Consider the following 25,880-nt stretch of genomic DNA (forward strand, 5'->3'; position numbering starts at 1 on the left):
CACGTCGGGAATTGAACCCTGTTCCCGGGCCATTCTCTGCTTCCGGGTCTGCCGCCTCTAACCAGTGAGCCACACCACTCCACCTCCTAGAACACTTCTCCCATCAGAAAAAGCACTACCTGAAGTTATTGCGGCTGGGGTCATTCCCATCAAAGGACCTGACGCCGAAAAGGAAACATTCTTGGCAATCCAAGGAATGCCGCCTATGTGGAGGAGGGGACAAGTCTTTTTTGCACTTTTTATGCATCTGCCCCTTCCTGTCAGAAACCCGAAGAGCGGTCCTTCGGGAAGCCTTTAGGAAGGGACAAATAAGGACATGCAGAGTAGCCGTAATCCAATGCCTTGGACGTCCATCAATCCAATTGTCCTGTAGAGCCATACATTTCCTGAAAATTGTGGCAAAAGAACTAGAAAAAAAGAAAACGCTGACCGATTTATCAATTTATAGTACAACCAGTCTTGTAATCCTTATGGTATTAATCGTATGTTTTGCACTTTTTAATTTAATCGCTGTAGAACGTAGCTTGTGTGCTTTCGTTTTTACAAGTCTTAAAATGTATATTTTATGTATGGTGGTCCACCCTTTTATGATTTTTTATTGAAATCAATTAAAAGTATCTATCTCTCTCTCTCTCCTAATCAGTGGAGCGGGACCGCCGCACGTCTGGCAGACGGTCCCAGCACCGCTAGGGTGGCTGGCGGATGAAAGTCCGCCGACCATCCTAATTACCCCCTTAATGAGGAAGCCATTCATGTATATCGTAAAGTCATACAGGCTGCTCAACGTCATATATTGCTAATAAAATTGTAGCAGCTTCTAATCCAGCCAAATAGTTTGTTTCTATCATTTTGGGCCACATGTACACAGGTTTCCTTTTGCCAGTTCCTTACAGCACATTTTTGCGATTCACTACTACGAAATCGAAAATACCTATGTACTAATGTGCCGTTGACACATTTAGCGATTCCTAATGGGGTTGCAATAGACCTACCTCATTAATATTCATTAGATAGGTCGCAATATTGGGAATCACAAAAAACACAGCGATGGTGCTCTGCTGGGGACAGCAGGACACAGTATTTCTGTTTGCTTTTAAAAAAGAAACTTTTTTTTAAAATGCAGTAGATTTTCTTAAAGGAAAATGGGATGCGTTAAAAAAAAAATTAAATCTTTTAGTTTCATTTTTGAAGAGTAGGCAGTGGTCTGAGGAGACTCCCTTCCCATTTGCTAATGGGTTGCCACCAAAATTTATTTGGTGGTAAAAAGCTAATGTTTTGTGACTTCATTTCGGTCGCCAAACATTCTTACATACCAGTGTGAGTCGCTATTCAGAAGGGACACTCTTAACGTCCTAATACTGAATCGCTAACCTTTTTTGCGTTTTGGTAATAGGTTACTGAATCGCAAAATGGACCTTTGTACATAGAAAAATGCTTTTTGCAGCCATGAACAGCCGATTCTGTGAATCGGGCCATTTGCAACATGCAAAAAGCTACGAACATGTGGCCTAGGCGTTTTCTTCAGCCTAGTTCTACAATCTCTCTACCTTCTATGAATCCAACGAGATGTAATAAACTCACACTTTTATTCTCTAGCAGGATTAGAGTGATTTACACAGACTTCCCTCTGTGCAGCAATCAACTACACAGTGCACATAAACTCATCAGGCCGTCGCCTGAATCTTTCTTCTTTTCACCCCCTGTGGATCGCTGGCCTGACGGCGTTGGCGACTATGATTAAGTCAGGCTCCCCGTGGACCCAGCGCAGCCAGGAATCTATCACGCTGCTTCCACCATCATCCATCTTGGGCTGGTGGAACTCCTTCATCTTTCCATCTTTTACACTACAGGGCCCTCTGGGTATTTAGACAAAATATCAAATCGGAAATATTGAGATACATAAATATTGAGTCTCTAATATTGTGACACATAAATACCGTGATGCAGAAATATCGTTCACAAATGTTTTTTTTTTTTTAGGTAAGCAACATCGTTTACAAAAATACTGTTTTTATTATCATTTTCAATGATATAGTTGTAAAAATTATCTTTGTGTTTTAGTTCATATTTTAATTGTATATGTTATATAATGTTTGTATAATTGTTAATATGTTTAAATATAGTTTTTAATTTGAAGTTATTTATAATTTTTATTTAATTGTTAATAGTAATTTATAGTGTTGTAGCGAGTTGTGAGGTTTGCTTCGGTACCGGGTGGGAAGGTAATTAAGTATAAAAAACTAATAATCATTTTTTAATTATTATTAATTATTTCATGGACAATTAATTATGTAAAGTGTGAAATTGTTATATTGTTCAAGTTATATTTTAGGTGCGGGTTGTTGGGTCTGTATGGTTATTGGGTTGGAAGTTAACTAAGCAATAATTGATAACTAAATAATTATGAATATATTATGAATTATTTAATTGATAATTATGTAACAGTTGTAAATATTATATTTTCTACATAATATTTCAGTTTTGGGTCATTGGGTTTGTAGGGGTATTGGATGGGAAGTTAATTAAGTAATAATTGATTTTTATTTAATTAATAATTTAGTAATACGTATTTAGTTTATAATTATGTAAAGTGTTTAATTATCATATTTTGTTTGGTATATTTTCATTGTGGGTAGTTGAGTTTGTAGGGGTATAGAGTGTGAAGGTATTTAAGTAATACATGATTAAGAATGTATTATTCATTAATTATTAATTATGTAATTGATAATTATGTGAAGTATGTAAAAAAAAAAATATATATATTTTTATTGTTTTCAAATCCTTGAAAGTCACAATTATTAATCAGGTTACAGTACAGTCATCCGCAAAACATATTCATATCGTCCATAGCATACACAGAGTTCAGTCGCATTTCTTCCAATGATTGTCCCAATCTCTGTTGAACTTCCATTTCGACAGTTGAGGAGATACAGAGGTCACCATGATACACATTCCACTTGCCCCATTGTTTATCCCATTTCTTAGGGTATCCCCTTGATTTGAAAACCTCCTTTTCGGCAATCATACACCTGTCTAATTCCTTTGCCCATAGTCTGCAAGACGGTCTGACTGCCACTCCCCACTTTCTAGCGATTCCACGTTTCACTAGAGTATACCCCAATGTGGTCAGTTGTTGTTCCACTTCTCTGAGGTCAGTGTCTTCCCAAATGTTGAGCATGCCGAGATGTGGTGTTATGGTAAGTGCCTTCCCGAGTGCATCTTGGATGTTTTTTGTGGCCCGTCCCATATGGGCTGTATGTTCGGGCATTCCCAGATGGTATGAAAAAAGGTTGCTTCTTGATGGCAACCACGGACACAGAGCATGTCTGGTCTTGAACCTAATTTTACAAGTGTAACTCCAGTGAGGTACGATCTATGCAAGATTTGTGTTTGGATCAAGTGGAATCAGAGAGTAATGGCCATCTCCCTCGGGGACATCAGTGCCACCTGCCAGTCCTCATCCTCAATGGGCCCTAAATATGTCTGCCATTTTCCGCGGAGTGCATGGAGTGGGTCAGGTAAGTTATTACACACTTTCTTATACTTTAGTGATATGATTTTATTTAAATTTGGTTCATGCAGCAGCCGATTCTCCAAAGGGGATGACTCTGGTATCTTGCTCATGTCTGGGATTGCTGCAGAAAGGGCATGTCGGATCTGCAAGTATCGGAAAGTCTTCCCCTGAGCTAATTCGTATTTTTTCTTCAATTTCCTTAATGTGAGGATTTTGCCCATTTTCACTAGGTCCCCTATAGTAGAAATTCCAATGGTGTCCCACTTATCAAACCCAGGCTGATTGCAGTTCGGGCTGGACTGTTCCCATGAGGCACAGGGTCAGACTGATTTGCATATGGCCTTGTCTGTACTGGGGTGGTGGAGTGGGCTAAAGAATGGTGATGGATTAAACCTGGATCAGTTGACTGGGGGTGAGTGTTTGATTTGCTCAAACGCTCCTTCCATCATCCCCTGCCGGAAGATGCTCTCCTGACCCCAAGCTATTCGACGCTGGATACTCTCTAAAGATTTGTGAAAAGAAAGGGGGCCCCTGCCTAAAAGGATAAACCCTAGCAAGGAAACTAAACTTGTTTAGGAAGAAGGAAATTGGCACCGGGTTATGTGCATATATTTACATCACACTGGTGAACGCTAAAAGTAATAAAGTCAATGCCTAATTAAATTTTGTATGAAAATATTTTTCTTTTATTTTATTATGATTAAAAACTTAGTTTGGATATTTGAAACAATTGATAACTAAATATATAATTTTTTACATGTGTATAATACAAAAAAACAAACACAAGATAAATTGTTCCAAATAATACAGAATTAATTCCCCTTCAACGCGTTTCGGCTGTTAGCCTTCCTCAGGAATTCTGTATATGCAAGTTGATACTACAAAAAAAGAATCATATTTACAATTAGTCTTATGTCCTTTGACTTTAAAATATCAGCGTTCGTTCAGTTATGTTATCAAAAATGACAGCGAGTCTATAATACAGTTTTAGTATAGAGGGACTACTCTGTCACTGTTAGGTCCTTGCTCAGTCTGACAGTTCTTTTAATATAAAATACTTTCTATGTGCAACCTTTCTATACATATATATACATTGCTACTCCCAAACATTTATTACAAATATACACTATATACAATAATTGAAACAAGTCTAGGTAGGGTCTTATTTAAGGAAAACTTTCACCATAGACTCGGCATTAATCTTCCAGGAGACCGCCGCGCGGAAGGGTGCTACCGAGCTTTCAAGTAAGTACAAGCGCCATACATAGCCACGCCTATTCCGTTAGAGTGGGGACGCCAGCGCCTAGCATGTTCTCGCAACACGGTTCAGAGCTTAACTCTAACCGCGAGGAACGCAAACTAGAGTCCATCTATTGATCTTGCTATGCGCTTTGTTTACTAGCATTTAATGCTCGCATCACGTTCCCCGTATGCCTCTACTGCTCAGCGGGTGTCACTAGTATCGCCCAGCACCCAGGACACGCGACAGTACGTGCACCGGCATTATTTTAAGCCACTACCTATTCCTGATTAAACTGCGTTGCCCTTTCCTAAACATCATCGCTAGGCTTAGGAACGCCACACCAGCTTGCCGACCTGGCGTAGCCCTCACTAGAACTATCCAGTAGGGTGCATTAATTCCACGAGCACGCAGCATTGTAGACATATTACTGCCGTGCTACACAGAAACAATTATAGACGGTATGTCCTGGGTCACTACTAATTACTGGCACCTTCTGGGTTCACAGATCATTGCAGCCCCGCTCTTCATGATGGGAGTTTTTTACTCCAACTGAGATCCATCACAGCGTGGTTTGCCCCTTATATTAAGAATTGGGGATCGCCACTACTTTTCACCCTCAATCTCGGCGCATTTTAAGGTGGCCCCAGGTAAGATTAGATCCACCATATACAACCCTGTATGTGTAGGATATGTAATCTAGTCATCCGGTATTGGTAGTTAGATACAACTCTCTGTTTCTCTTACATTATTCAGAAATTTACAGAAATATCAACCGGATAGAATCCAATCGAGTGTTTGCGGACACAGACATTATCCAAGGCCCTTGCCAGCCTTGTTAAAAGGTACTGAGTCATGTTGACAGATACATTTATGCTATTAGTGCATATTCTGTACACATAGGACATGTTATTAAGTCATTCGGCCATGGGTGGTATATACAACTTTCTGTCTCTTTTATATTATCTAGAAAATATTACAGAATCGCCAACCAGTTAGAATCGGACTGAGAGTTTCCGGACAAAGAAATTATCCAAGGCTCTTTTTAGCCTTGCTAAAAGGTACATAGTCATGCTAATAGATACATCAATGCAACTAGTGCATATTTCTAGTCTATATTGAGACAAGTGCCCTCCTCCGGGCCCAGTATTTGGGAGTGACTTAATAACCTACCGTATTGTCCCAACAGTTTAAGAAGGGTTTCCAGCTTTCACCAAAAAGGGTTTTTTACAGTCCTGTTATTTGCAGAAACGTATCCCATGATCCCACTTAGAATCACTATATTCACATCTCTGTTCATTCTGTGACTTGTTTCAATTATTGTATATAGTGTATATTTGTAATAAATGTTTGGGAGTAGCAATGTATATATATGTATAGAAAGGTTGCACATAGAAAGTATTTTATATTAAAAGAACTGTCAGACTGAGCAAGGACCTAACAGTGACAGAGTAGTCCCTCTATACTAAAACTGTATTGTAGACTCGCTGTCATTTTTGATAACATAACTGAACGAACGCTGATATTTTAAAGTCAAAGGACATAAGACTAATTGTAAATATGATTCTTTTTTTGTAGTATCAACTTGCATATACAGAATTCCTGAGGAAGGCTAACAGCCGAAACGCGTTGAAGGGGAATTAATTCTGTATTATTTGGAACAATTTATCTTGTGTTTGTTTTGAATTGTAAAGCACTAATTTGTATTATACACATGTAAAAAATTATATATTTAGTTATCAATTGTTTCAAATATCCGAACTAAGTTTATAATCATAATAAAATAAAAGAAAAATATTTTCATACAAAATTTAATTAGGCATTGACTTTATTACTTTTAGCGTTCACCAGTGTGATGTAAATATATGCACATAACCCGGTGCCAATTTCCTTCTTCCTAAACAAATACTCTCTAAAGATTATCATCCTACGCCACTTAGGGGACCATTGACCTGGCGACCTCCCTAATTTGAACTGTGTATCCGTACCGCTTACATAGAATTATTTGGCTCCAGCGCCCTGTGTTTGGAATTGCTGTGTTGACCTGCCACGCACCTGAGGAACTTCCTGACTATCCTCTGATGCCTTGTCACTCGCCCGCCGATTGAACATCACAAGTTCTATTTTTATAAAGGAGCGGGAGCCTGTTTCTCCACCCTGGATCAGCAAACCCCCCTACCCTTTTGGACCTAATACATCGGAACGCCTGTCCCACACCCTGTTGTACATCACCGCCCTGATGAAGGTGTAGCCCCGGTTGGGGCGTTACACCGAAACGCGCATTGGCGTTTTTTGAGTTGGACAGCAGGATTGTTTTTCCATTTTCAATCGAAGTTTTTCTTCCTTGCAGCTACCCACCTCTCTGATGACTTATTTCCATCGTTTGGCGTTTATGTACCCCTTTGATTATGTGTTTGATTGTAGTTTGGTGTGTGATCTAATATGGAATGTGTGAGTTTTGAACGGTGTGTGTGTGACTGCCCCTGTCTTTGATAATACTTTCCAATTTTTAATGAGGTTGATTATGTTTAAATCTGGTATATACCCTTGTCGCTCCATGAATTGAACGTTTAAGTCTTGGAAAAAAAATAAAAAAATAATTGAATGTATCTGCGGACTTGATTTTTGTCTCCATTGATGGATGCTCCTTTGCCTTTGCTTGAATATTAAGGATCCCCTTGTAGGACCAGATCTAAATAATTTTGGCAGGTACTTCCCTTGTTTCTATTAATTGTTTACTTTCCCCTGGTTACCTGCCTACATCGTTTCAGGGGACCCCCTTCTTTCTAGTTATCTCCTTTGGTATCGCCAGGCTGATTGCAGAGCAATCCTAATTGCTGGGTGACCCATAATGGTGTGGCTTGGGTTAATACATTCGACCATTCGAGGTGATTAGTCGCCTGGTGCCATATCACCACCGTTGGGCGATGTATCTTCCTTTGCCGGCTTTTGTATACTGCGCCCCCATATTTCCCTCTCTACCCATCTGAGAAGTGTGTCATTTTTATGTTTTTAAGTTATATTCTAGGTGTGGATTGTTGAGTTTGTAGGGGTATAGGGTGATTAGTTAATGAAGGAATAATTATTTACAATTAATGGTTAATTTATATTAAAATGTCTAATTGATTTACAATTCCGTAAATTGTTTATTAATTATATTTGTATATTATATTTTAGGAGTGGACTGTTAGGTTTGTAGGGACATAGCGTGGGAAGTTAATTAAGAAATGTTGATTAATAATTAATTATTAATGTATTATTAAATATTTGATAATTTTGTAAATTGGGTAAATATCACAATTAGCAAGCTTTTTTTAGGTGTGGGTTGTTAAGTTTATAGGGGTATAGGGTGGGAGATTACTTAAGTAATAATTAATTACCAATTAATTATAAATTTTTCTTAAAATATTTTATCGATTTATATTTATGTCAATTGTTTAATAATTATGTTTATTTTGTTATTTATTAGGTGCAGGTTGTTGTGTTTGTAGTGGAATAGGGTGGGGAGTTATTTAAGTAATAATTATTTAACAATTCATTATCCATTTATTAATTATTGCATTGATTATGTGATATGTTTATTCTGTTATACTTTTTTTAAAAATTATATTTAAATTGTTGGCTACTAGGTTTCTAGGCATATAGTGTGGGAATGTAATTAAATGAATAATGTTCATTTTAATTGATATTAATATTAAATAGTTTAATAATTATGTAACTTGTTTTATACATTTACATATATATTAGTTTTACATTAAGACTGTTATTTTTTTGGTCAACTAATAGAGTTATTAAAAGATGTTATCTGTTTGAAGCAAATTACTTTCTCTATTGCGTCACAGACTGGAGTAGGAATAGTAAATTTTATCCCTCTGATATCCAATGCTTTCCAAACTGTTGCACAGACTGATATGAGAATAGTACATTTAACCCCGCCGGCGTCCAACACTTTTCCAACAGTTGCACAGACTGAAGTGGAAATAGTGGATCTTACCCCTCTGGCGTCCAGTGCTTTCCCCACTGTTGCACAGACTAGAGTGGGAATAGTACATTTTATTCCTCCGGCGTCCACCGCTTTCCCTACTGTGGCACAGCCTGTATTGGGAATAGTAAATGTTACCCCTTCTGAGTCCAGCACTTTCCCTGCTGTTGCACAGACTGTAGTGGGATTAGTACATTTTACCCGTCTGGCGTCAAATGCTTTCCTTACTGTTAAACAGACTGTAGTGGGAATAGTAAATTTTATCCCCCTGGAGTCCAACGCTTTCCCTGCTATTTCAAAGACTAGAGTCGGAATGCTGTACACATTGGAGTAGAAATAGTATATCAATCTTTCCCTGACTTTACAACTTTTTAATATTGTTTAACTGTTTGCAATATTAATCTGTTTATTTGTTTAATTTTATAATATATGTATATCATTTTTTTTTTATTTAATATTTTTATTAAATGCCTGTTGTTATTTATTTATTTATTTGATTTGTTCATTTTTTATTTTTTTTGTAGTAGTACATTTTAAAAATGCACAAAAATGTAGTACAATTGTAAAAATATTTTTAGTAATAGTTTTATTGTATATAAACACATGCAACCACATACATATTTGGGTGTGTGTAAGTATATTTTTATATAGAGTATTAAATGTTAATTACATTTATTTAGTTCACATTATATTAATGTTATTTTATTATAATATTTAAGAGTTGCTACTTTAAACTATATATCTGTGTTAAAAATTGATATTTTGTTTGTTTTTATTAATATTAGTGTTAAACAATATTTTTTTTCGAGATTTTTGTACTTACCTTTATAAGTATAGGGAAACTATATTGTTGCCATCAATATTTTTGACACTATTTTATGTGTCACGATATTCTTGTGATCGATAATATATTATATGTTACTGTGAGGAACCACGTAACTGCAGTACCTCCACTTAACAACCCTTGCTTGATACTGCCAAACCAAATAATTTCTGTCCCATCTCTTTGTTGCCCTTGTCCACAAAACTGTTGGAAAAGCACAATAATTCTCACAATAATTCTACACAGATGCACATAACCTTCTTCGCTCTCCGCCTTATTGGCAGTGCCGGAAATACTCAGGCGGACGCGCTACAGAGGTGGAACAGCAGCAGTCATTTTGCTAGATCTTAGTGCGGCTTTTAACTAGGCCTGGGTGGTGAACTTCGCTCTGTTCATGGAATTTGTGAAGTTTTCCGCACTCCTCACTCCGCGGAGCTCGCGGAGTGAAGAAAACTCCACTTTGCGATGGGCAGCGGAGTTTTTTTTCCGCTTGCGATTGTGAATGTTAAGTTCGCGATCGCGAACTGTAAGTTCATGAACGCGAGCAGCCTCTCGGGTAGAATTTCTACCCAAGCGGCAGAAATACCAGCACAATCTGCAGTTTGCACTGCACTCCACCATTCGCTGAACTTCGCAGATTTTTTTGTACCTTTGTGGAGTTTTGCATAGCAAAACTACGCAAACTACGCCCAGGGATACTTTTAACACCATATTTTATAACACCTTATTAAGATAGTTCCTATAAGGGCAGAACTTTCAAGGTATAGGACAAACTCCATTTTTTCAAGACCTTCAAGATTGAGTGTGTAATCTGACATGGTTTGTCCTTGAGTCCCACTCTTTTAATCATTTATCTCTGATCTCAGGCGGACCTTATGGAATCTTTTGGCTTTGCACTATTCTCATATGGCGATGAAACTCAATTAGTCTTTTAACTCTAACCGATGAACAGCAGTTCAGGGGAACGCCTCACAACCTGCCTCCTAGTTGTGCCAACTGGATGGGGAAGAACAGTCTCCAGCTAATCCTTGTGATGTCCTTGGGAGCTAGGGTGAAAAGGAGGAAGACGGATGCTCTCTGTGCATCCTGAGAGAAATGAGATTATCTGCTTGTGGGTGTGCTGTTAAATGCGAATGTTGTGGAGTCTGTCGATGAGGATGTGGTGGACGACGGTGTCAAATGCTGCAGACAGGTCGAGGAGGATCAAGGCCACTGTTCCTCCTAGGTCGAGGAGGTTTCTGATGTTGTCTGTTGTGGCAATAAATGCAGTCTTGGTGGTATGGTTAGCTCGGAAGCTTGACTGGTATGAGTCAATTAGGTGGTTTTTTTCCAGGTGGTCGGTGAGTTGACAGTTGATGACCTTCTCGAGTACTTCTGCTGGGTATAGGAGCAAGGAGATCGGCCAGTAGTTGTTGAGGCCACTGGAGTTGGCTGAGGGCCTCTTTAGGAAGGGTCTGATTTCTGCATGCTTCCATCCATCTGGGAAGGATGCTGTGGAGATGGAAGTGTCAAGGAGGTTGGTCAGTTCAGGACTGATTATGCTGGCTCCGAGGATTAAGAGATGGTGGGGGCAGGGGCTGGTGGGTGCCTCAAAGGGGATCAAGGTTAACGTTGTTGTAGATGTCAGCTATCTTGCTGTGGAAAGAGTCAGATAGAGAGTCGCAGGGTTGTTGGGAGGGATGTACCTTGATTTCTGTGGCAGTCGGATTGAAGAACTCCTTGATTTTTTTTAAGAGTTCTTTGGTGTGGTTAGCCGTGGCACCCATGTGGTCCGTGATGGCTGCTCTTTTTGCCTCCTTCATGCAACAGTGGTAGTTGCTGAGTGCTGTTTTGGGTGCAGCTCGGTTGAAGGGGTCCTTTGTGATGTGCCATATCTTCTTGAGTAGCAGACGGTTGTGTTTGGTGGTTCTGAGCTCTGGAGTATACCAGCGAGCTTGTCTTGATGTACTGTTGGTTTTTGCCAACTTCAGTGGGGCGACTTTGTGCACTTGTTGATCCAAACGGAGAAGTTGTGGATAGCCTTGTTGAGGTCGGCTGACATGTCAGGTGGTGTGGTGTGGTGCTGAGATTCTGCAACCATTGGCTCTCAGTTGCTTTTCTCCAGCTGTGGTAGGGGGCACTGCCGCTTTGGTGCTTAGTGATGGTGGGCTGGGCGTTGGAGATGGTAAAATTGATAATTGTGTGGTTGGTCCACGAAAGCTCTGTGGTGTGGTGTGGGTGAATTTGGGGGCATATTACCAACTACTAGCGATAATTATTGCTATGTTGGTTTAGCGGCGATATTTTTATCGCCGAGCTGCGGCGATTTTTATCGCTTAGGAACCTTGCTATTACCAAGGTTTATCTCCTAAGCGATAAAAATCGGCCGCAATGCATGAATATCGCTGAAAAGTCAGCGATATTCATGCATTACCGAGCTAATGCTCTTAGCCATGATATCCACCTACCATTGGATAACATGGCTAAGAACTGCTCCTGGGCAGGTGTTAGCTTTAGGAGATATTTGCGCTTAGCGCGAATATCTCCAAAAGTTGGTAATAGGAGATAGCGATGTTAGCGACTGTTTCCAGTCGCTAACATCTTGGGACGCCCACTTTGCATGTCATTAGTGATAAATATCACTGACATGCAAAGCGGGGCCCAAGATTGTCGCTATCTCCTACTAGCTGTCGCTAACTGGTGTTAGCGACAGCTAGGTAATAGGGAGATCATTTTATCTCCGCTTTCTTGGCTTTTAAAGCCAAAAAAGAAGCGATAAACCCCCTTGATAATATGCCCCTTGATTCTTTCGCTGGAGGAGAAGATGGTGTTGAAGGTGAGTCTGGCAATGTGGGTGGGTTTGGTGAGTAGTTGGGTAAGTCCGATGTTGTTGAGGTTCTCCAGTAGGGCTGTGGATTTGGCATCCCTGGGGTCCTCGATGGGGAAGCTGAGGTCACCTAGCAGAACGTAGTGGAGGGAGTCAATGGTCAAGGGCGAGGGGGCGACGAAGTTGGTGATGGCTCCACAGAATGCAGGTCAGGGTCCTGCTGGTTTGTATGCGAGGGTGGCTCTTATGGTTGTTTTGGCGTCAATGTGTAGTAGGAAGTTAAAGCGCTCCACGAAAGGCATTGGGTCATAGTTTGTGTTTGAATCACCGATGGATTCCTTAAATATTATGGCTATTCCTTCACCATGCTTGTTGGGGCGGTCCCAGTGTATCATCTTATATCCCTCGGAATTGGCGGTGGTGATGTCTGGGTTCGCTGTTGGATTGAGCCATGTCTCTGTGATGAAGACAATGTCTGGGGTGAGGGTGGTGATGGTGCCCCCGATTTCTGTGGCATGTTTGCTAAGGGCAGTTTACTTACAATGGGGTAACCCAGTATCCCTCAGAATAGGTCTTAATGTTAACATTACTGATAAATCAGGTAAAAATTCTTTGCACAACTATTTCTGTCACACCTGGCTCAAAATGACCCTGATCAAAGAAGATGCTAAAAGTTATCTCCATCTGGACTCATAGGGGCCGATTCACAGAACTAACTTAAGACAAAATCCTAAACCTCCTACTTTTGGTATTCACAGAAGGCATTTAGCAGCAGTAAAGTTAGGATATTGCCTTAAGTTAGTTCTGTGAATCGGGCCCACTGTATATTGTCTACATTAAACAGTGGAACCATCCAGGAATTTGACATTTCAACTTACTGTGGAATGCAGGTTTATTTAGGGGATGAAACGTATTTAAATTTAAATTGCAATGGTCAGCAGGTCACATGCTTCTGCTAAATGTGTGATATTAAGAGCTATATAAAAAAGTTATTGTTCCATTTACTTTTCTTTGCACTTGAAGTATTCCTACCCCTTGAAATGTGTTCCTGCGCAATGGTAGACATTGCAACTTCAAAATAGTTCCATCAAATTATTATATGTCTGATTTACACCGAGGGCTCTCTCTGTTTTGCGCAAAACATAAATTTATGCACAAACTTTGAAATAGAAAATACTGCAGCACAGAAGGTATGTGGGAGAATAGTGTCAACACACCACACTAATCCATTGTCCTAGCTTTTAAAATAAACTCAATGTACTATCATGGTTGCTACTTAGAGAATACATCTTTATTTATACGTGCAGTAAGGCTACATTGGCAGAGTCAGCAAACAATTTGGATTAATTTCCCAGCATCTTCTCTTTTTTTCAGAACATATTAACCATATTTCATCCACTTGCCTTTCCTACATCCATAAGCAACAGAAAATCATTCCTTTTCTGCCCTCTCACTACCGTGAGGCTGCTGTACTGTCAATTATTTCCTCACTAGATCATCAGAATGCCCTCTTTCTTGGCTTCCTGCTTTCTTGAATTCAGTACCCTTCAAATCATTCAGTACCGTGCTAGGCTCCTCCTCTAAGTCTGCTTCATCGCTATCCCATTTCTTCTCGCCTTTCTGCTGTCAGCTGGGATTTTGGTCTGAAACCCTCCATCTGCAAGGCACTATCCATTTGTCGTTGTGCACTCCATAAAACAGGGGTTTCTCTACCTACAGCACTCCTTACGTTCATTCCAGAAGCCCACACTCTGTGCCGACCAAACTCCTGTGCCATCCTGAAATTTAGATAGCCCTGATTGGAGGCAGGACTGGAACTATCTCCCTCTTGAGCTATGGTGTAAATCTATTCTTTTGGAAAAGCACTTAAACCTGTCCTTTCTCCACATTAGTAACGCCTGCACCTCTCTTTGGGACATCTCTTAGTGCCAGAATGCCTGGTTTGCATATCATTTTCATTCATCCCATTCAAGAAAAGAATAACCAAGTTTAATTAATTTAACGAAATAATAGAGAATTAATATCTGTGTACATATTTTATTACAATTATTAATGCTATTGTAACCATTTTACTGATATCCAAACTAGCTAAGTAGCTTCTTGCAAAGTAGCTTCATCAACGCCATATAAATAATGGCCAATTGATATACTTCCTATGATGTCACTTCCTGTAAGGTTAAATCTTATGCACATTATAGGGGCCTCTCATGATCCTATTCTGCCCGTGGTCCCACATATCTTTTGACCCGCCCTACCCTCAGCTATGCTGGGGTCTTTATCCCAGGGCAGTGCAGGGGTTTGGGCCCTCTACCTGTGGCTATGCTGGGGTCTGTCCCGGGGCAGTGCAGGGGTCTGGGCTCTCTAGCCCTCAGCTATGCTGGGGTCTGTCCCGGGGCAGTGCAGGGGTTTGGGCTCTCTAGCCCTCAGCTATGCTGGGGTCTGCCCGGGGCAGTGCTGGGGTCTGGGCTCTCTAGCCCTCAGCTATGCTGGGGTCTGCCCGGGGCAGTGCTGGGGTCTGGGCTCTCTAGCCCTCAGCTATGCTGGGGTCTGCCCGGGGCAGTGCTGGGGTCTGGGCTCTCTAGCCCTCAGCTATGCTGGGGTCTGTCCCGGGGCAGTGCAGGGGTTTGGGCTCTCTAGCCCTCAGCTATGCTGGGGTCTGCCCGGGGCAGTGCTGGGGTCTGGGCTCTCTAGCCCTCAGCTATGCTGGGGTCTGTCCCGGGGCAGTGGTCTGGGCTTGTGCTGGGGTCGGTGCACTGTACCTCTAGGATCTGATTGGTTGCCCGTGTATGATGTTGGTTATTAACTCCATGTAACCTTTTCACCCCACAGCTGCTGTCCGAGAGTCAGATCACCACGGCTCACCTGGTCAGCTCGGTCAGCGATGTCCTGGACAGTGTGAACAAGGAGCGGGGGGTGACCCGACCCCGACTAAAGGCGGATCTGCAAAGGGCCCCCGCCAAGGGGGTGCGGCCACGAGGATGCCCCAATGGTGAGGCGCGATGCCAGCTTGCCATGCCACCCCCTTCACTCCCCGTCACCTATATGAGGGGACCCCGGGGCAGGTTGGATGTGGGGGGACCGGATATCCTGTGGGAGAGTGGACACACCATGCACCGCATAGCCCAGGGTGGGTTCCTCTGGGGCTCGCCCACTGTCTGTGTATGTTTGTGGGAGGTCATCTGTGGGTACCCCTGGTCCTCGGACAGGTGGAATGTAGGGGGACCGGATATCCTGTGGGTGAGTGTAGACTGCATCTAATACAGCATGCACACCATACGTTAGAGAGTGGTTTGTCCGGGACTCGCCCACTGCCTGGCTCCATGTGTGTGTGTTGGGCAGGGTCGGATCGGTAAGGCGGGCACTCGGGCAATGGCCAAGGGTCCAGTATTGAAGCTCCAGCTGTGGGCATTTTTTTGGCAGCTTGGGGGGATGATTTGGGCTGTGTCTAGTGGGGAAACATCCTTTATAACGCAACTTTTACAACACACTACCATTACAACGCAACTTTTACAACGCAAGTCATTACAACGAATTGCGCTGGAGGGCGCTCTAGGATAGGGAATAGGTTAATTACTATCCAACACCTTCCCTACTATCCACGGGGACTGGAGTTGGAATAGTAAATTAAACTATTCACTATCGAGCGCCCCCCAACGCAAGTCGCTGTAACGACTTGCGTTGTAAAACCTGCGTTGTAATGGCATGCGTTGTAAAAGCATGCGTTGTAATGACATACATCCTGTCTAGTGTGTTCAGATGTCGCCAGCGGCCCAGTGGGGCCCTGAGTGGTCTTTCTGGAGGCAGGTGGGCGCCCATTAACTCCCTTTTATCAAGGGGCAGAGGTGTCACTCCCTTTCTCTCGCTGAGCCAGTCCATTAATGTGTGCCTACTAAGCGGGGGCAGGGGGCCTGAGCAGAAGTGGCCTCACCTGTTTTCAGGTGTTCATAAAACTTCGCTGAAGCAGTGTTTCGAGGAAAGGCAATATGCAAACGTGGGCCACTTTTTTTGAGTGCCCGGACCGATTTTTAATTCCAATCCAGCACTGGGGGGTGGGGCATCTGTGGGGCTCCCCGGGACAGTTGGGAGACAGCAGGTGGCATCTGACACACAGGGGTGTAGCTTGGGGGGGGGGGGGTGATTGGGATGTTTTTCAAGTTCAAGAAAAAGATTAATATGATCATAAAAACAATACTTCGTATATGCAGTTATTTTTAATACATAAATACATGAAGGTGTAATAAAGAATAATAATGATAAATAATATTCATTAAAATAGTAAAAGGATAATATAGAAGATGATCTGAATACAATCAAAGGTTTACAGAAATCATAAATAACAGTACATGTCAAAAATACACAATTAAAAAAAATATTATAGAAAATGATAATTTAAACATAATTAGGTGTTTGGGATGGTACACGGCCCTAAAATGTGTATTTTCTTGTAACTAGTAGGGTACAAGTGCTTTTAGCTGGGCTTGGTAAAGTGTCTGTCGACCTTCACCTGGAATGTTTACCTTCCCACACTGGCAAACACACATATGCACACACGTACACTGTCCTCTCCCTGTTTTGAAGGCCCATAAAATGTTGATTAGTTTTGGAAAATATTTTTAGGCCTCTAAAAATTCACCCATTCCCCTCCTTACACCGCCCATTAACCCCTTGGGGGAGGGGGGGCCGCGCAGCACCGCCATGCTTGTGACGGAACCACTCCGTCATGAGCCTCGGGCGCGCTGTGCTTGTGACGGAGTGGTTCCGTCACGGCCCCGCCCGCTCAATAGAACGCGCCGTGCAGGCGCGAAATCAGCGCCGCACAGGCGCGGCAGCCGGGCCGTGACGGAACCACTCCGTCACCAGCACAGCGCGTCCGTGGCTGGTGACGGAGTGGTTCCGTCACCAGCATCGATGGTGTTAAGCCCCCTCATATAATGTTTAACAAAATAACCCTGCGTGAAATCTGAAGCCCCCCCTTTACCCCAAGCTACGCCCTGCCGACACACCATACACAGCACAGTCCAGGGGTGGGTTCATCTGAGGCTCGGCCACTGCCTCTGTCTATTGGAGGAGGGTCATCTGTGGGCAGGAGGAATGTGGGGGCTGGCACATCCTGCCGTAGAGGGCAGTCTGTCTCCAACCCACCATGCACTGCATATTCCAGTGGTGGGTTCATCTGGGGCTCGCACACTACTTGGGATACTGTGAGGGGGGGCTCATCTGTGGGGACCCCTGGGGCAGGTGGAATATGGGGGGACAGCATATCCTGCAGTAATGTGAAGACTGTATCTGATGCAGCATAGGCAGGGTTGGATTGGGATCAAAAATCGGCCCGGGCACACCACCAAAAAAAGTGGCCCACATTTGAGGATTGCCATTCCGCAAATCACTGCTTCAGCGAAGTTTTATGAAAAGAAAGGGGGTGGGGGCATGTTTTATTAACTTGACTTAGAAAAAAAAATGCACAGATTAGTTCACCCTGCTGAGCCACGCACAAATGCAAGTGAGACCACTTCTGCTCAGGCCCCCTGCCCCCGCTCAATCAGCATAGCGAGAGAAAGGGAGTGACACCTCCACCCATCTGTCTCAAGAAAGGCCACTCAGGCACCCACTGGGCCTCTGGCGGCATCCTAACAGCACAGACAGCCCCCTGGCTGGCCAAAATAGCAGCTCACAGCTAGAACTCGGCTACCGGCCCTTCGGCCATTTCCCGAGTGCACGCGTTAACAATCTGGCATAGGCCAGAGGGTACGTTAGATGTAGCTTTGTCTGCAACTTACCCGCCTACTGGTTCTGTGTGTGTGTGAGTGGGGGGTGGGTGTCTGTGTATGAGGTGTGTGTGTGTATGTGTGTGTCTATGCATGAGGGGGAATGTGTGCATGTGAATTATATGTGTCATGTGTGTGCTGTGTGTGTGTGTCACTGGCCTGGTGCACACATTCGGCAGTCACAGGCCTGGTGCACACATCCCGCAGTCACTGGCCTCCTTCAAGGATATGCTTCACACAGTCGACAGTTACTGGCCTGGTTCACACAGGCTGCATTCACTGGCCTGACTCGAGGATAGGCTGCACACATCAGGCGGTCAATGTTCTGGTTCACACAGCTGGCAGTCATTGGCCTGGTGCACACAGCCAGCAGCCACTGGCCTGGTGATACAGCCGGCAGCCACTGGCATGGTGCGCACAGCCGGTAGTCACTGTCCTGGTGCACACAGCCATCAGTCACTGGCCTGGTTCACACAGACAGCATTTGATGGTCTGGTGCACAGAGCCGACAGTCACTGGCCGGACTCGAGGATAGGCTGCACACAGCCGGTTATCACTGGTGTTAGACCTGGCACCTTGGCGTGAGTTTCCCTTCCACTTTTTGCTGATGTGCCTCAGATGTTTTGCTGATGTCCGCTGCTCAGGGCACTGCGCCACGGCCAATCCGGGCCGCAGTGCAAGTGCTCCCAATGTAAAATGTGACTGTGATTGATTTCCCTGATTGGCTCATTGGATTTACTGTCAGTCCCCAGTAAAGTGCACCAGGAGTGCCAGGGCTTGTAAATGCCAATACTGCTAGTTGGCCTGCAGCGCTGGTTGCGCCACCCACAGAAGCAGCCTTTTAAAAATGTGTCTAGGGTCTGCCACTGCAGAACCTGCGTGCAGTCTGGTACTGTCATGGTGGCTGGGCAAGAGCACACACTTGCCAGCCCCTAAACCTTCCCTTAACTTCACATTAGTCACCCCTATCGTAGGCCCAAGGGCAGGGTGCATTGTAAGTGCAAGGTAGGACATGCTCTGATGTAGTTGGCATGTCCTAATAGTGAATTACAGCCAAATTTGTTTTTCACTATTGTAAGGCTACCTGTTCTCTTAGGCCAGATGGGCTGCTGGAATTATTACACTCTATAATCCCAGCAGGCTCAGGGAACATGGTAGAAAGTCAAGTTTAGTATGCCTGAACTCAGAATAATAAAATACTTCTTTTAGTCAAGTTTATTTTAATATCCTGTGTTTGCAAATGCTACTTTTAGAAAGTTAGCATTTGCTTGCCTAACCATTTTAGCCCGCCTCTGCTAGGATGTGTATCTGGCTGTCTGGGATATGTGAGTGACAGGGCTCGGGGATGACAGGTGGTGAATGCAAGGATTACACCTGGCCAGGGCTTTCGCCAAAGTCAGTCAGAGACCACCACTCCCAAGTCAGGGCAAGGGAGTTACACGCCAAGATAACCCCTGCTCACCCTCTAGGTAACGTGGCGCGAGCAGCAAGGCTAAACTTGGAGGCGATGTAAGTTAAGTATTTGCGCATGCACCCAGCAACAACCCCCAGGACCCACCACAAAGGAAACTCCACACAAGGTTACATAAAAATAGCCTTGTATTACAATAAACATACATTAGATAAAACACACACTTTACAATGTGCCAGAGGCACGGGCAGAATTTACAAGGGATTATGTACAGGACAGGGCCACCTGGACCACTGTCAAGGGTATGCACTTTTGGAAGTAACACTTTCAGAAATAGCACTTTAGATCATAGAATAAAATTACTGTAGCACAAAAATAGAACTTGTAACACACAACCAGTCACTTCTGGTACCAGGTGAGCACCACCTATGCAATCCTCACTATCTTAGGAGATCACACAAGGAACCTGGGCCTCGCTAGTACCACCTGTACTAACAAGAAGGAAACCACCTAAGTATCGCTATACCTGTAGGGGTCTAAGGAAGGAAACACATGATGCATCACAATACATTCAGAGGTGTAAAAGCACCACACATGATGAATAAACTACCCATTCAGAGGTGTAAGAAAAGTACAATTGCAATGGCACCCAATTCACAAGTCACCACCTGTGACTGTCCCTGTGTCCCAATATCAGGGCCTAAACGTGGCAGCTGCCCACAAAGTGCTGGGCAACTGGTGCATCAATAATGGGCCAACGCTGGAGCCTCGCAGGCTCTGCCCAACTGACTGTCTCTCAAGAGCCTCACTGGGCTCTGAATATCAATTATGCCCCTGAGTATCTCAGGGCTCGTGAAACAACATCTGGCCGGGAGCCTCTCTGGACTCTCAAAACAAATGGCACCCCCAGAGCCTCTCTGGGCTCGCAGAACGAAGGAAGGTCGCCTCACTGGGCGGGGGAACCTCGCTGGGCTCTAGAGAAATGGCTGTGGCACCCCAGAGCCTCTCTGGCTCTCAACAAATACTATGCCCCCGAGCCTCTCAAGGCTCATCAACACGATTGTGGCCCGTTGGAGTCCCTCCTCGGGGGACTCTGCACAAAGGGGGGCTGGGAGCCTCGCAGGCTCACGACCAAAGAACTGGCCTCGGGGGAGTCCCTCACGGGGGACTCAGAGCAGGGGCAACAGCCCCAAGAGCCTCAACCGGCTCTACACCATGAAATGCTCTCTTGAAGCCCTCGTGGTTTCACTCCGCACTTTAGCGCTATCTCGCGCTACCGAAAAGGGGTGGGGGGGGGCGGACACCGACAATGTGTCCCGGCGCCCCTCCCTTCAGTACTGCCACACTCACCGGCTTCGCGCTGGGTCCCAGCCAAGTCTCTCCTGGGCGGCGGCTCTGCACGAGAGCTCCCGCTCCTCGGGGGCTCTCTACACACTTTTCCTCGGTTTTCCTGCTCCTCGCTGGGCTCCGGGCTCTCCCTCGTCCTCGGGAGCCCCAGGGGCGGGACGCCGGCTGCAAGGCGGGACTTCCGGTCGGCCCGCTACCTGATTGGCCGGCCGGCCAACCACTTCCGGGTCGCCGCGGGCAGCGCGGCGGCTCGCTTTAGGCAGGCAGGCAGGCGGGATCCCATTATCCGAGGAGTGGGCTCCCTCGTGATAAATTACGAAAGCGGGCAAAATAAAGCGGCCATGAGCGGTTGGCACCCGCGCCGCCAACTCACCACACGGGGCGATCAGATGCCGGGTGGGCACCGGCTGTGCACACCAAGCGCTAGCAGCGCTAGCAACGAAGGGCAGGCGCCACAGGACGAAAACACAGCGCTCACAGCGCTATGGCCAAAATAAAGCGCTTTCAAGCGCTAGGTAGGAGATTTCAGCGCTCCCCAGCGCTGAAGGGCAGAGAGCAGCGCTCTCAGAGCTGCAGGCAAGGAGTCCTCAGTGCTCCCCAGCACTGGAGGACAGGACAAGGCTCCAGCAGGGGCTGGAGGCAGGCAGGGGGGGCAAGGCTGGGCCAGAGCCAGCACACTGGGTCTCCAGGCAGGGAGACACCCCAAGTGGCGGTCCTCCTGGCCCCAGCAGCAGCAACAGCCCCCTCTGGCAGGATCCAAAAGCAGAACATTTTCCAAGGGGACACAGTCCCTTCTTATACTAACAAATCCTTTGTTTCAGGGTGCAGGGTGGGGGGAAAACCAGTTACAGCTGGCTCTGGAGCACTCTTGATGGCCCAACCACCCATTTCTTTCACTGGGGAGGCTAGGGTCATTAGACACACCACAGGGGGGCGGAGCCAGCATTGTGTGGGGAAAACCCAGCCCATCCAGGACACAGGTACACTCCTCCCACACATCACTCATGCTAATCTCACACTCACCACCGGGCAGACCCATCCAGACTTCCTGGAGCCTGGCATGCCAGCCAGCTCCAGCCAACCACGCTCCAGCACCCTCGCTGCACACATATCTCAATGTCCAGAAGTAGCACTTCCCTTCTAGACACATACATGCCGCATACACCATCTCGCAGCATTCACTCTCACGAGTTCAGACATACCAGACTCGAGCCTGCACTCCCCACGCATCAGGAACTACCAGGGACACACACATTCCCCATGCATTCCTATGGGAGGGCAGGCCAGCCATACTACACGCACGCACTGGGACCCAGGGAGAAAGTGCGCCAAGCCAGAAATCATGAACGCCATCAAAAGCAAAAAGTTCAGGGGTGAACCAGCCACAAAGGCCCGGGTCCAACACTCCCCTTGGGAAAAGGTGGAGAAGACGACTCACCTGAGGATGGGGGGGTCTGCCTGACTGGGCGTGCGTGACCACCCGGTCAATGGCAGCCAGTAGGGGTGCTCAAGAGGTCCTGGGGCCTGAAGGAGAGGTCCAGGAACCAGCCTTAGGGAGAAGGCACAGGGGGCGCGGGAAACTGGCCCCTGAAGTTCCCACGGTCCAGGAGGAAGCAGACCTTGAGGGGGATGCCCTGGAGCCTACAGGGGAACAGATTGCTGAACTGGGGGACCTGCCTGAGCTGACCCATTGGCAGCAAGAAGGAGGCCCCTCCAGGGAGGAATTCTGCAGGGAGCAGAAAGAATGCCCTTCTCTCGTGGGTATGCGGCAGCAGGCTGCAGACCAGGCCAATGGTGTTCAGGCCAAGACACATTATGTGTACTGGGAGAATGACCTCCTGTATTCAGAGCCTAAGGCTGTTGAACCTGGGTCAGCCTGTGTGCTGGTGGTACCCCAGAAGTTCAGAGCCTCCCTACTGGGGCTGGCTCATGATGTGCCGTTAGCAGGACATTTGGGGATGGACAAGACCTATGACAGGCTTGTCACCCACTTTTATTGGCCCCAAATGCACAAGAGCTCAGATGCTCACTGTAGGTCTTGTCAGACTTGCCAGGCAAGTGTTAAGAGCGTAGGGAAGCACAAGGCTCCTCTGCAACCCTTCCCCGTGGTCAGTACTCCATTCCAGCGAGTGGGTATTGACATTGTTGGGCCTCTGGACCCCAAGACAGCCATGGGCAACAGGTTCATCCTGGTCTTGGTGGATCACACCCGGTACCCTGAAGCCATCCCTCTGAGGACAGTGCCGGCCCCCGTGGTGGGACGGGCACTGATGGGAATTTTCTCACGAGTAGGATTCCCTCTAGAGGTGGTGAGCGACAGGGGCACCAACTTCATATCCAAGTATATGAAGTCCCTTTGGCAAGAGTGTGGTGTAACCTACAAGTTCACCACCCCTTACCATCCCCAAGGAAATGGGTTAGTTGAGAGATTCAACCGAACCCTAAAAGGCATGATCATGGGCCTGGAAGGTCCAATGAGGCGTAAGCGGGACGTCCTCTTGCCATGCGTCTCTTTGCATGCCGTGAGGTGCCACAGAAGTCCCTAGGGTTCAGCCCCTTTGAACTGCTGTATGGTCACCCAGTGAGAGGACCTCTGAGTTTGGTAAAGGAAGGCTGGGAGCAATCTCCCAGGAAACCTCCCCAGAATGTATACAGTTACATGCTGGCCTTCAGAAACCAGTCCAGGCGATTCAGGCAACTTGCTGAGGCAAATCTGGAAGCCAGCCAGCCAAGAAGAGATGAAGCGGTGGTACGACCAGAATGCCACTCTGGTAGAGCTTCAACCTGGACACAAGGTGTGGGTCTTGGCCCCAGTGGAGCCTTGTGCACTTCAGGATAAGTGGACAGGTCCATTTGAGGTTGTGGAGCGCAAGAGTCCGGTAACCTACTTGGTGGACATGCAGTCTCCCAGGAACCCTTTGAGGGTCCTACATGTTAACCGCCTTAAGCCCCACTTGGAGAGGTCCGAAGTGGGCATGTTGTTGGCAACTGATGATGGAATGGAGGAGGAGTCTGAGCCTCTTCCTGACCTCTTGGTAGCCTCTGAGAAAGATGGGTCAGTGGATGGAGTTAACCTCTCACCCACCCTGACGCCTGAGCAACAGGAAGACTGCCGCCAATTGCTGGGGCAGTTTCCAGGTCTGTTCTCCCTGGTTCCTGGTGTCACGGATTGGTGCGTCCATGATTTGGACACAGGAGACAGCTTACCTGTGAGGCATAAGGCCTACAGAGTAACTGACAGGGTCAGGGCCTGCATCAAGAAGGAGGTCTCCAAAATGCTTGCTCTTAGGGTGGTTGAGTCCTCCAACAGTCCTTGGTCCAGCCCCGTGGTCTTGGTCCCAAAGGCTGCTGCGCCGGGAGCCACACCTGAACTCCCGTTCTGTTTGGACTACAGAGGTCTCAATTCGGTCACGAAGACTGACGCGGACCCTATCCCCAGAGCTGATGATCTCATTGATCGGCTAGGGGCTGCCCGGTTCCTCAGCACGTTTGTTATAACGTCTGGGTACTGGCAGATCACCTTGACCGATGGGGCAAAAGAGAGGTCAGCATTCTCTACACCAGATGGGCATTTCCAGTTCCGGGTTATGCCATTTGGAATGAAGAATGCCCCTGCCACCTTTCAGAGGTAGGTCAACCAGGTGTTGGTTGGGCTGGATGAGTTCAGTGCCACCTACCTGGATGACATTGCAGTGTTCAGAGGCACCTGGCCAGAACACCTGCGATTCCTCTGGGAAGTGTTGATGGCACTGTGCAAGGCAGGCCTCACAATCAAGGCAAGCAAATGCCATATTGGGCAGGGTTCAGAGGTGTACTTGGGACACCAAGTGGGGAGAGGCAAGGTGGCACCCTTGCAACCCAAAATTGAGACCATCCTGGCTTGGGAACCCCCAAGACCCAGACTGCAGTGAGAGCCTTCCTGGGGCTCACTGGGTATTACAGGAGGTTTGTCAAGGGCTATGGCACTATTGTGACCCCATTGACAGAGCTGACTTCTAAGAAGCAGCCCAGGAATGTGATCTGGACTGACACCTGTCAGAAGGCTTTTCACACCCTGAAAACTGCCATGTGCACGGCGCCCATGCTCTTGGCTCCTGATTTCTCCAAGGAATTTCTAGTGCAAATAGACGCTTCAGAGCATGGTGTAGGGGCTGTTCTCTCACAGATGACTGAGGAGGTGTCGTGCCTGTAAACGAACGCCTGGTTGGCAAATGTCAGCGCCTGCTGGTTGGCAAGTCTACAGCGCAGGCGCGAAGAGACACGCATGCGCAGAGAGTACCGACGCGTCATTTAACCACCCCCCTTCCCTGCAGTAAACGCTTCGCGTTCCGTTCCGGTGTCCTTTGCTGGTTCCTGTGTTGCGGATCCGGGTCACGGTGGTGGCGAGCTGCGGGATCCGTCGGGTCTTCGCCGGGCGTCGGTACTTCACTTAAGGTACTATCGGCCCTTGCTGTTATCTGATTGTGCGCGCATTGGCATTTTGGTTATTTTCGGAAGCATGTCAAGTTGTTACACGCGTTCCGGTTTTCTTTAAGAGTCCTGAAGTTATCCCTGACTTCTAGGGATGAGTTGTTTTGATTATTGTATGATTTTCGTGAGATCTCCATACAGATAGTGGGGACATTTAGACTGCGTGTCTTTACTTTGTTTTTGGTATTGTCGGGACTAGTTGAGTATTGATACTAGTCCCGGTTTTGATACTAAGTCACCGGGAACTGGAGGAGTATTGATTCCAGTTCCAGGTTCTTCGAGGCTCATTGTTTATATACACAGGTACGCAGGAGCAGGTATTTGCTCATTATTCCTGCATATGTTTTGAGACAGGCTTCCTCACCTTGTTGTGTGTTCTACAGGAGACAGAGTTACGATTCCTGGATACCATTCCCTCCACATTATACAAGTACATGGATTAGCCCTTACACCCCAATTCTGTAGGTATTTGTTCTCTCTATTATTGCACTTCCCAATTACACTTAGTATTACTGCGCTAAC

At 46.0% G+C, this 25,880-nt stretch overlaps 1 protein-coding gene across 1 annotated transcript in view; it reads left to right on the forward strand.

Annotated features, from left to right (window-relative positions):
- FIBCD1 (fibrinogen C domain containing 1) overlaps positions 1-25,880 on the forward strand; it is a 979,992-nt gene that overhangs the window by 343,329 nt on the left and 610,783 nt on the right. Inside the window, exon 3 of the mRNA XM_078646209.1 lies at positions 15,195-15,354. Coding sequence (XP_078502335.1) covers positions 15,195-15,354 — 160 coding nt within the window. The remainder of the gene's footprint in view (positions 1-15,194; positions 15,355-25,880) is intronic.

This window comes from Lissotriton helveticus, chromosome 5_1 (assembly GCF_964261635.1).
Source record: "Lissotriton helveticus chromosome 5_1, aLisHel1.1, whole genome shotgun sequence".
NCBI lineage: Eukaryota > Metazoa > Chordata > Amphibia > Caudata > Salamandridae > Lissotriton > Lissotriton helveticus.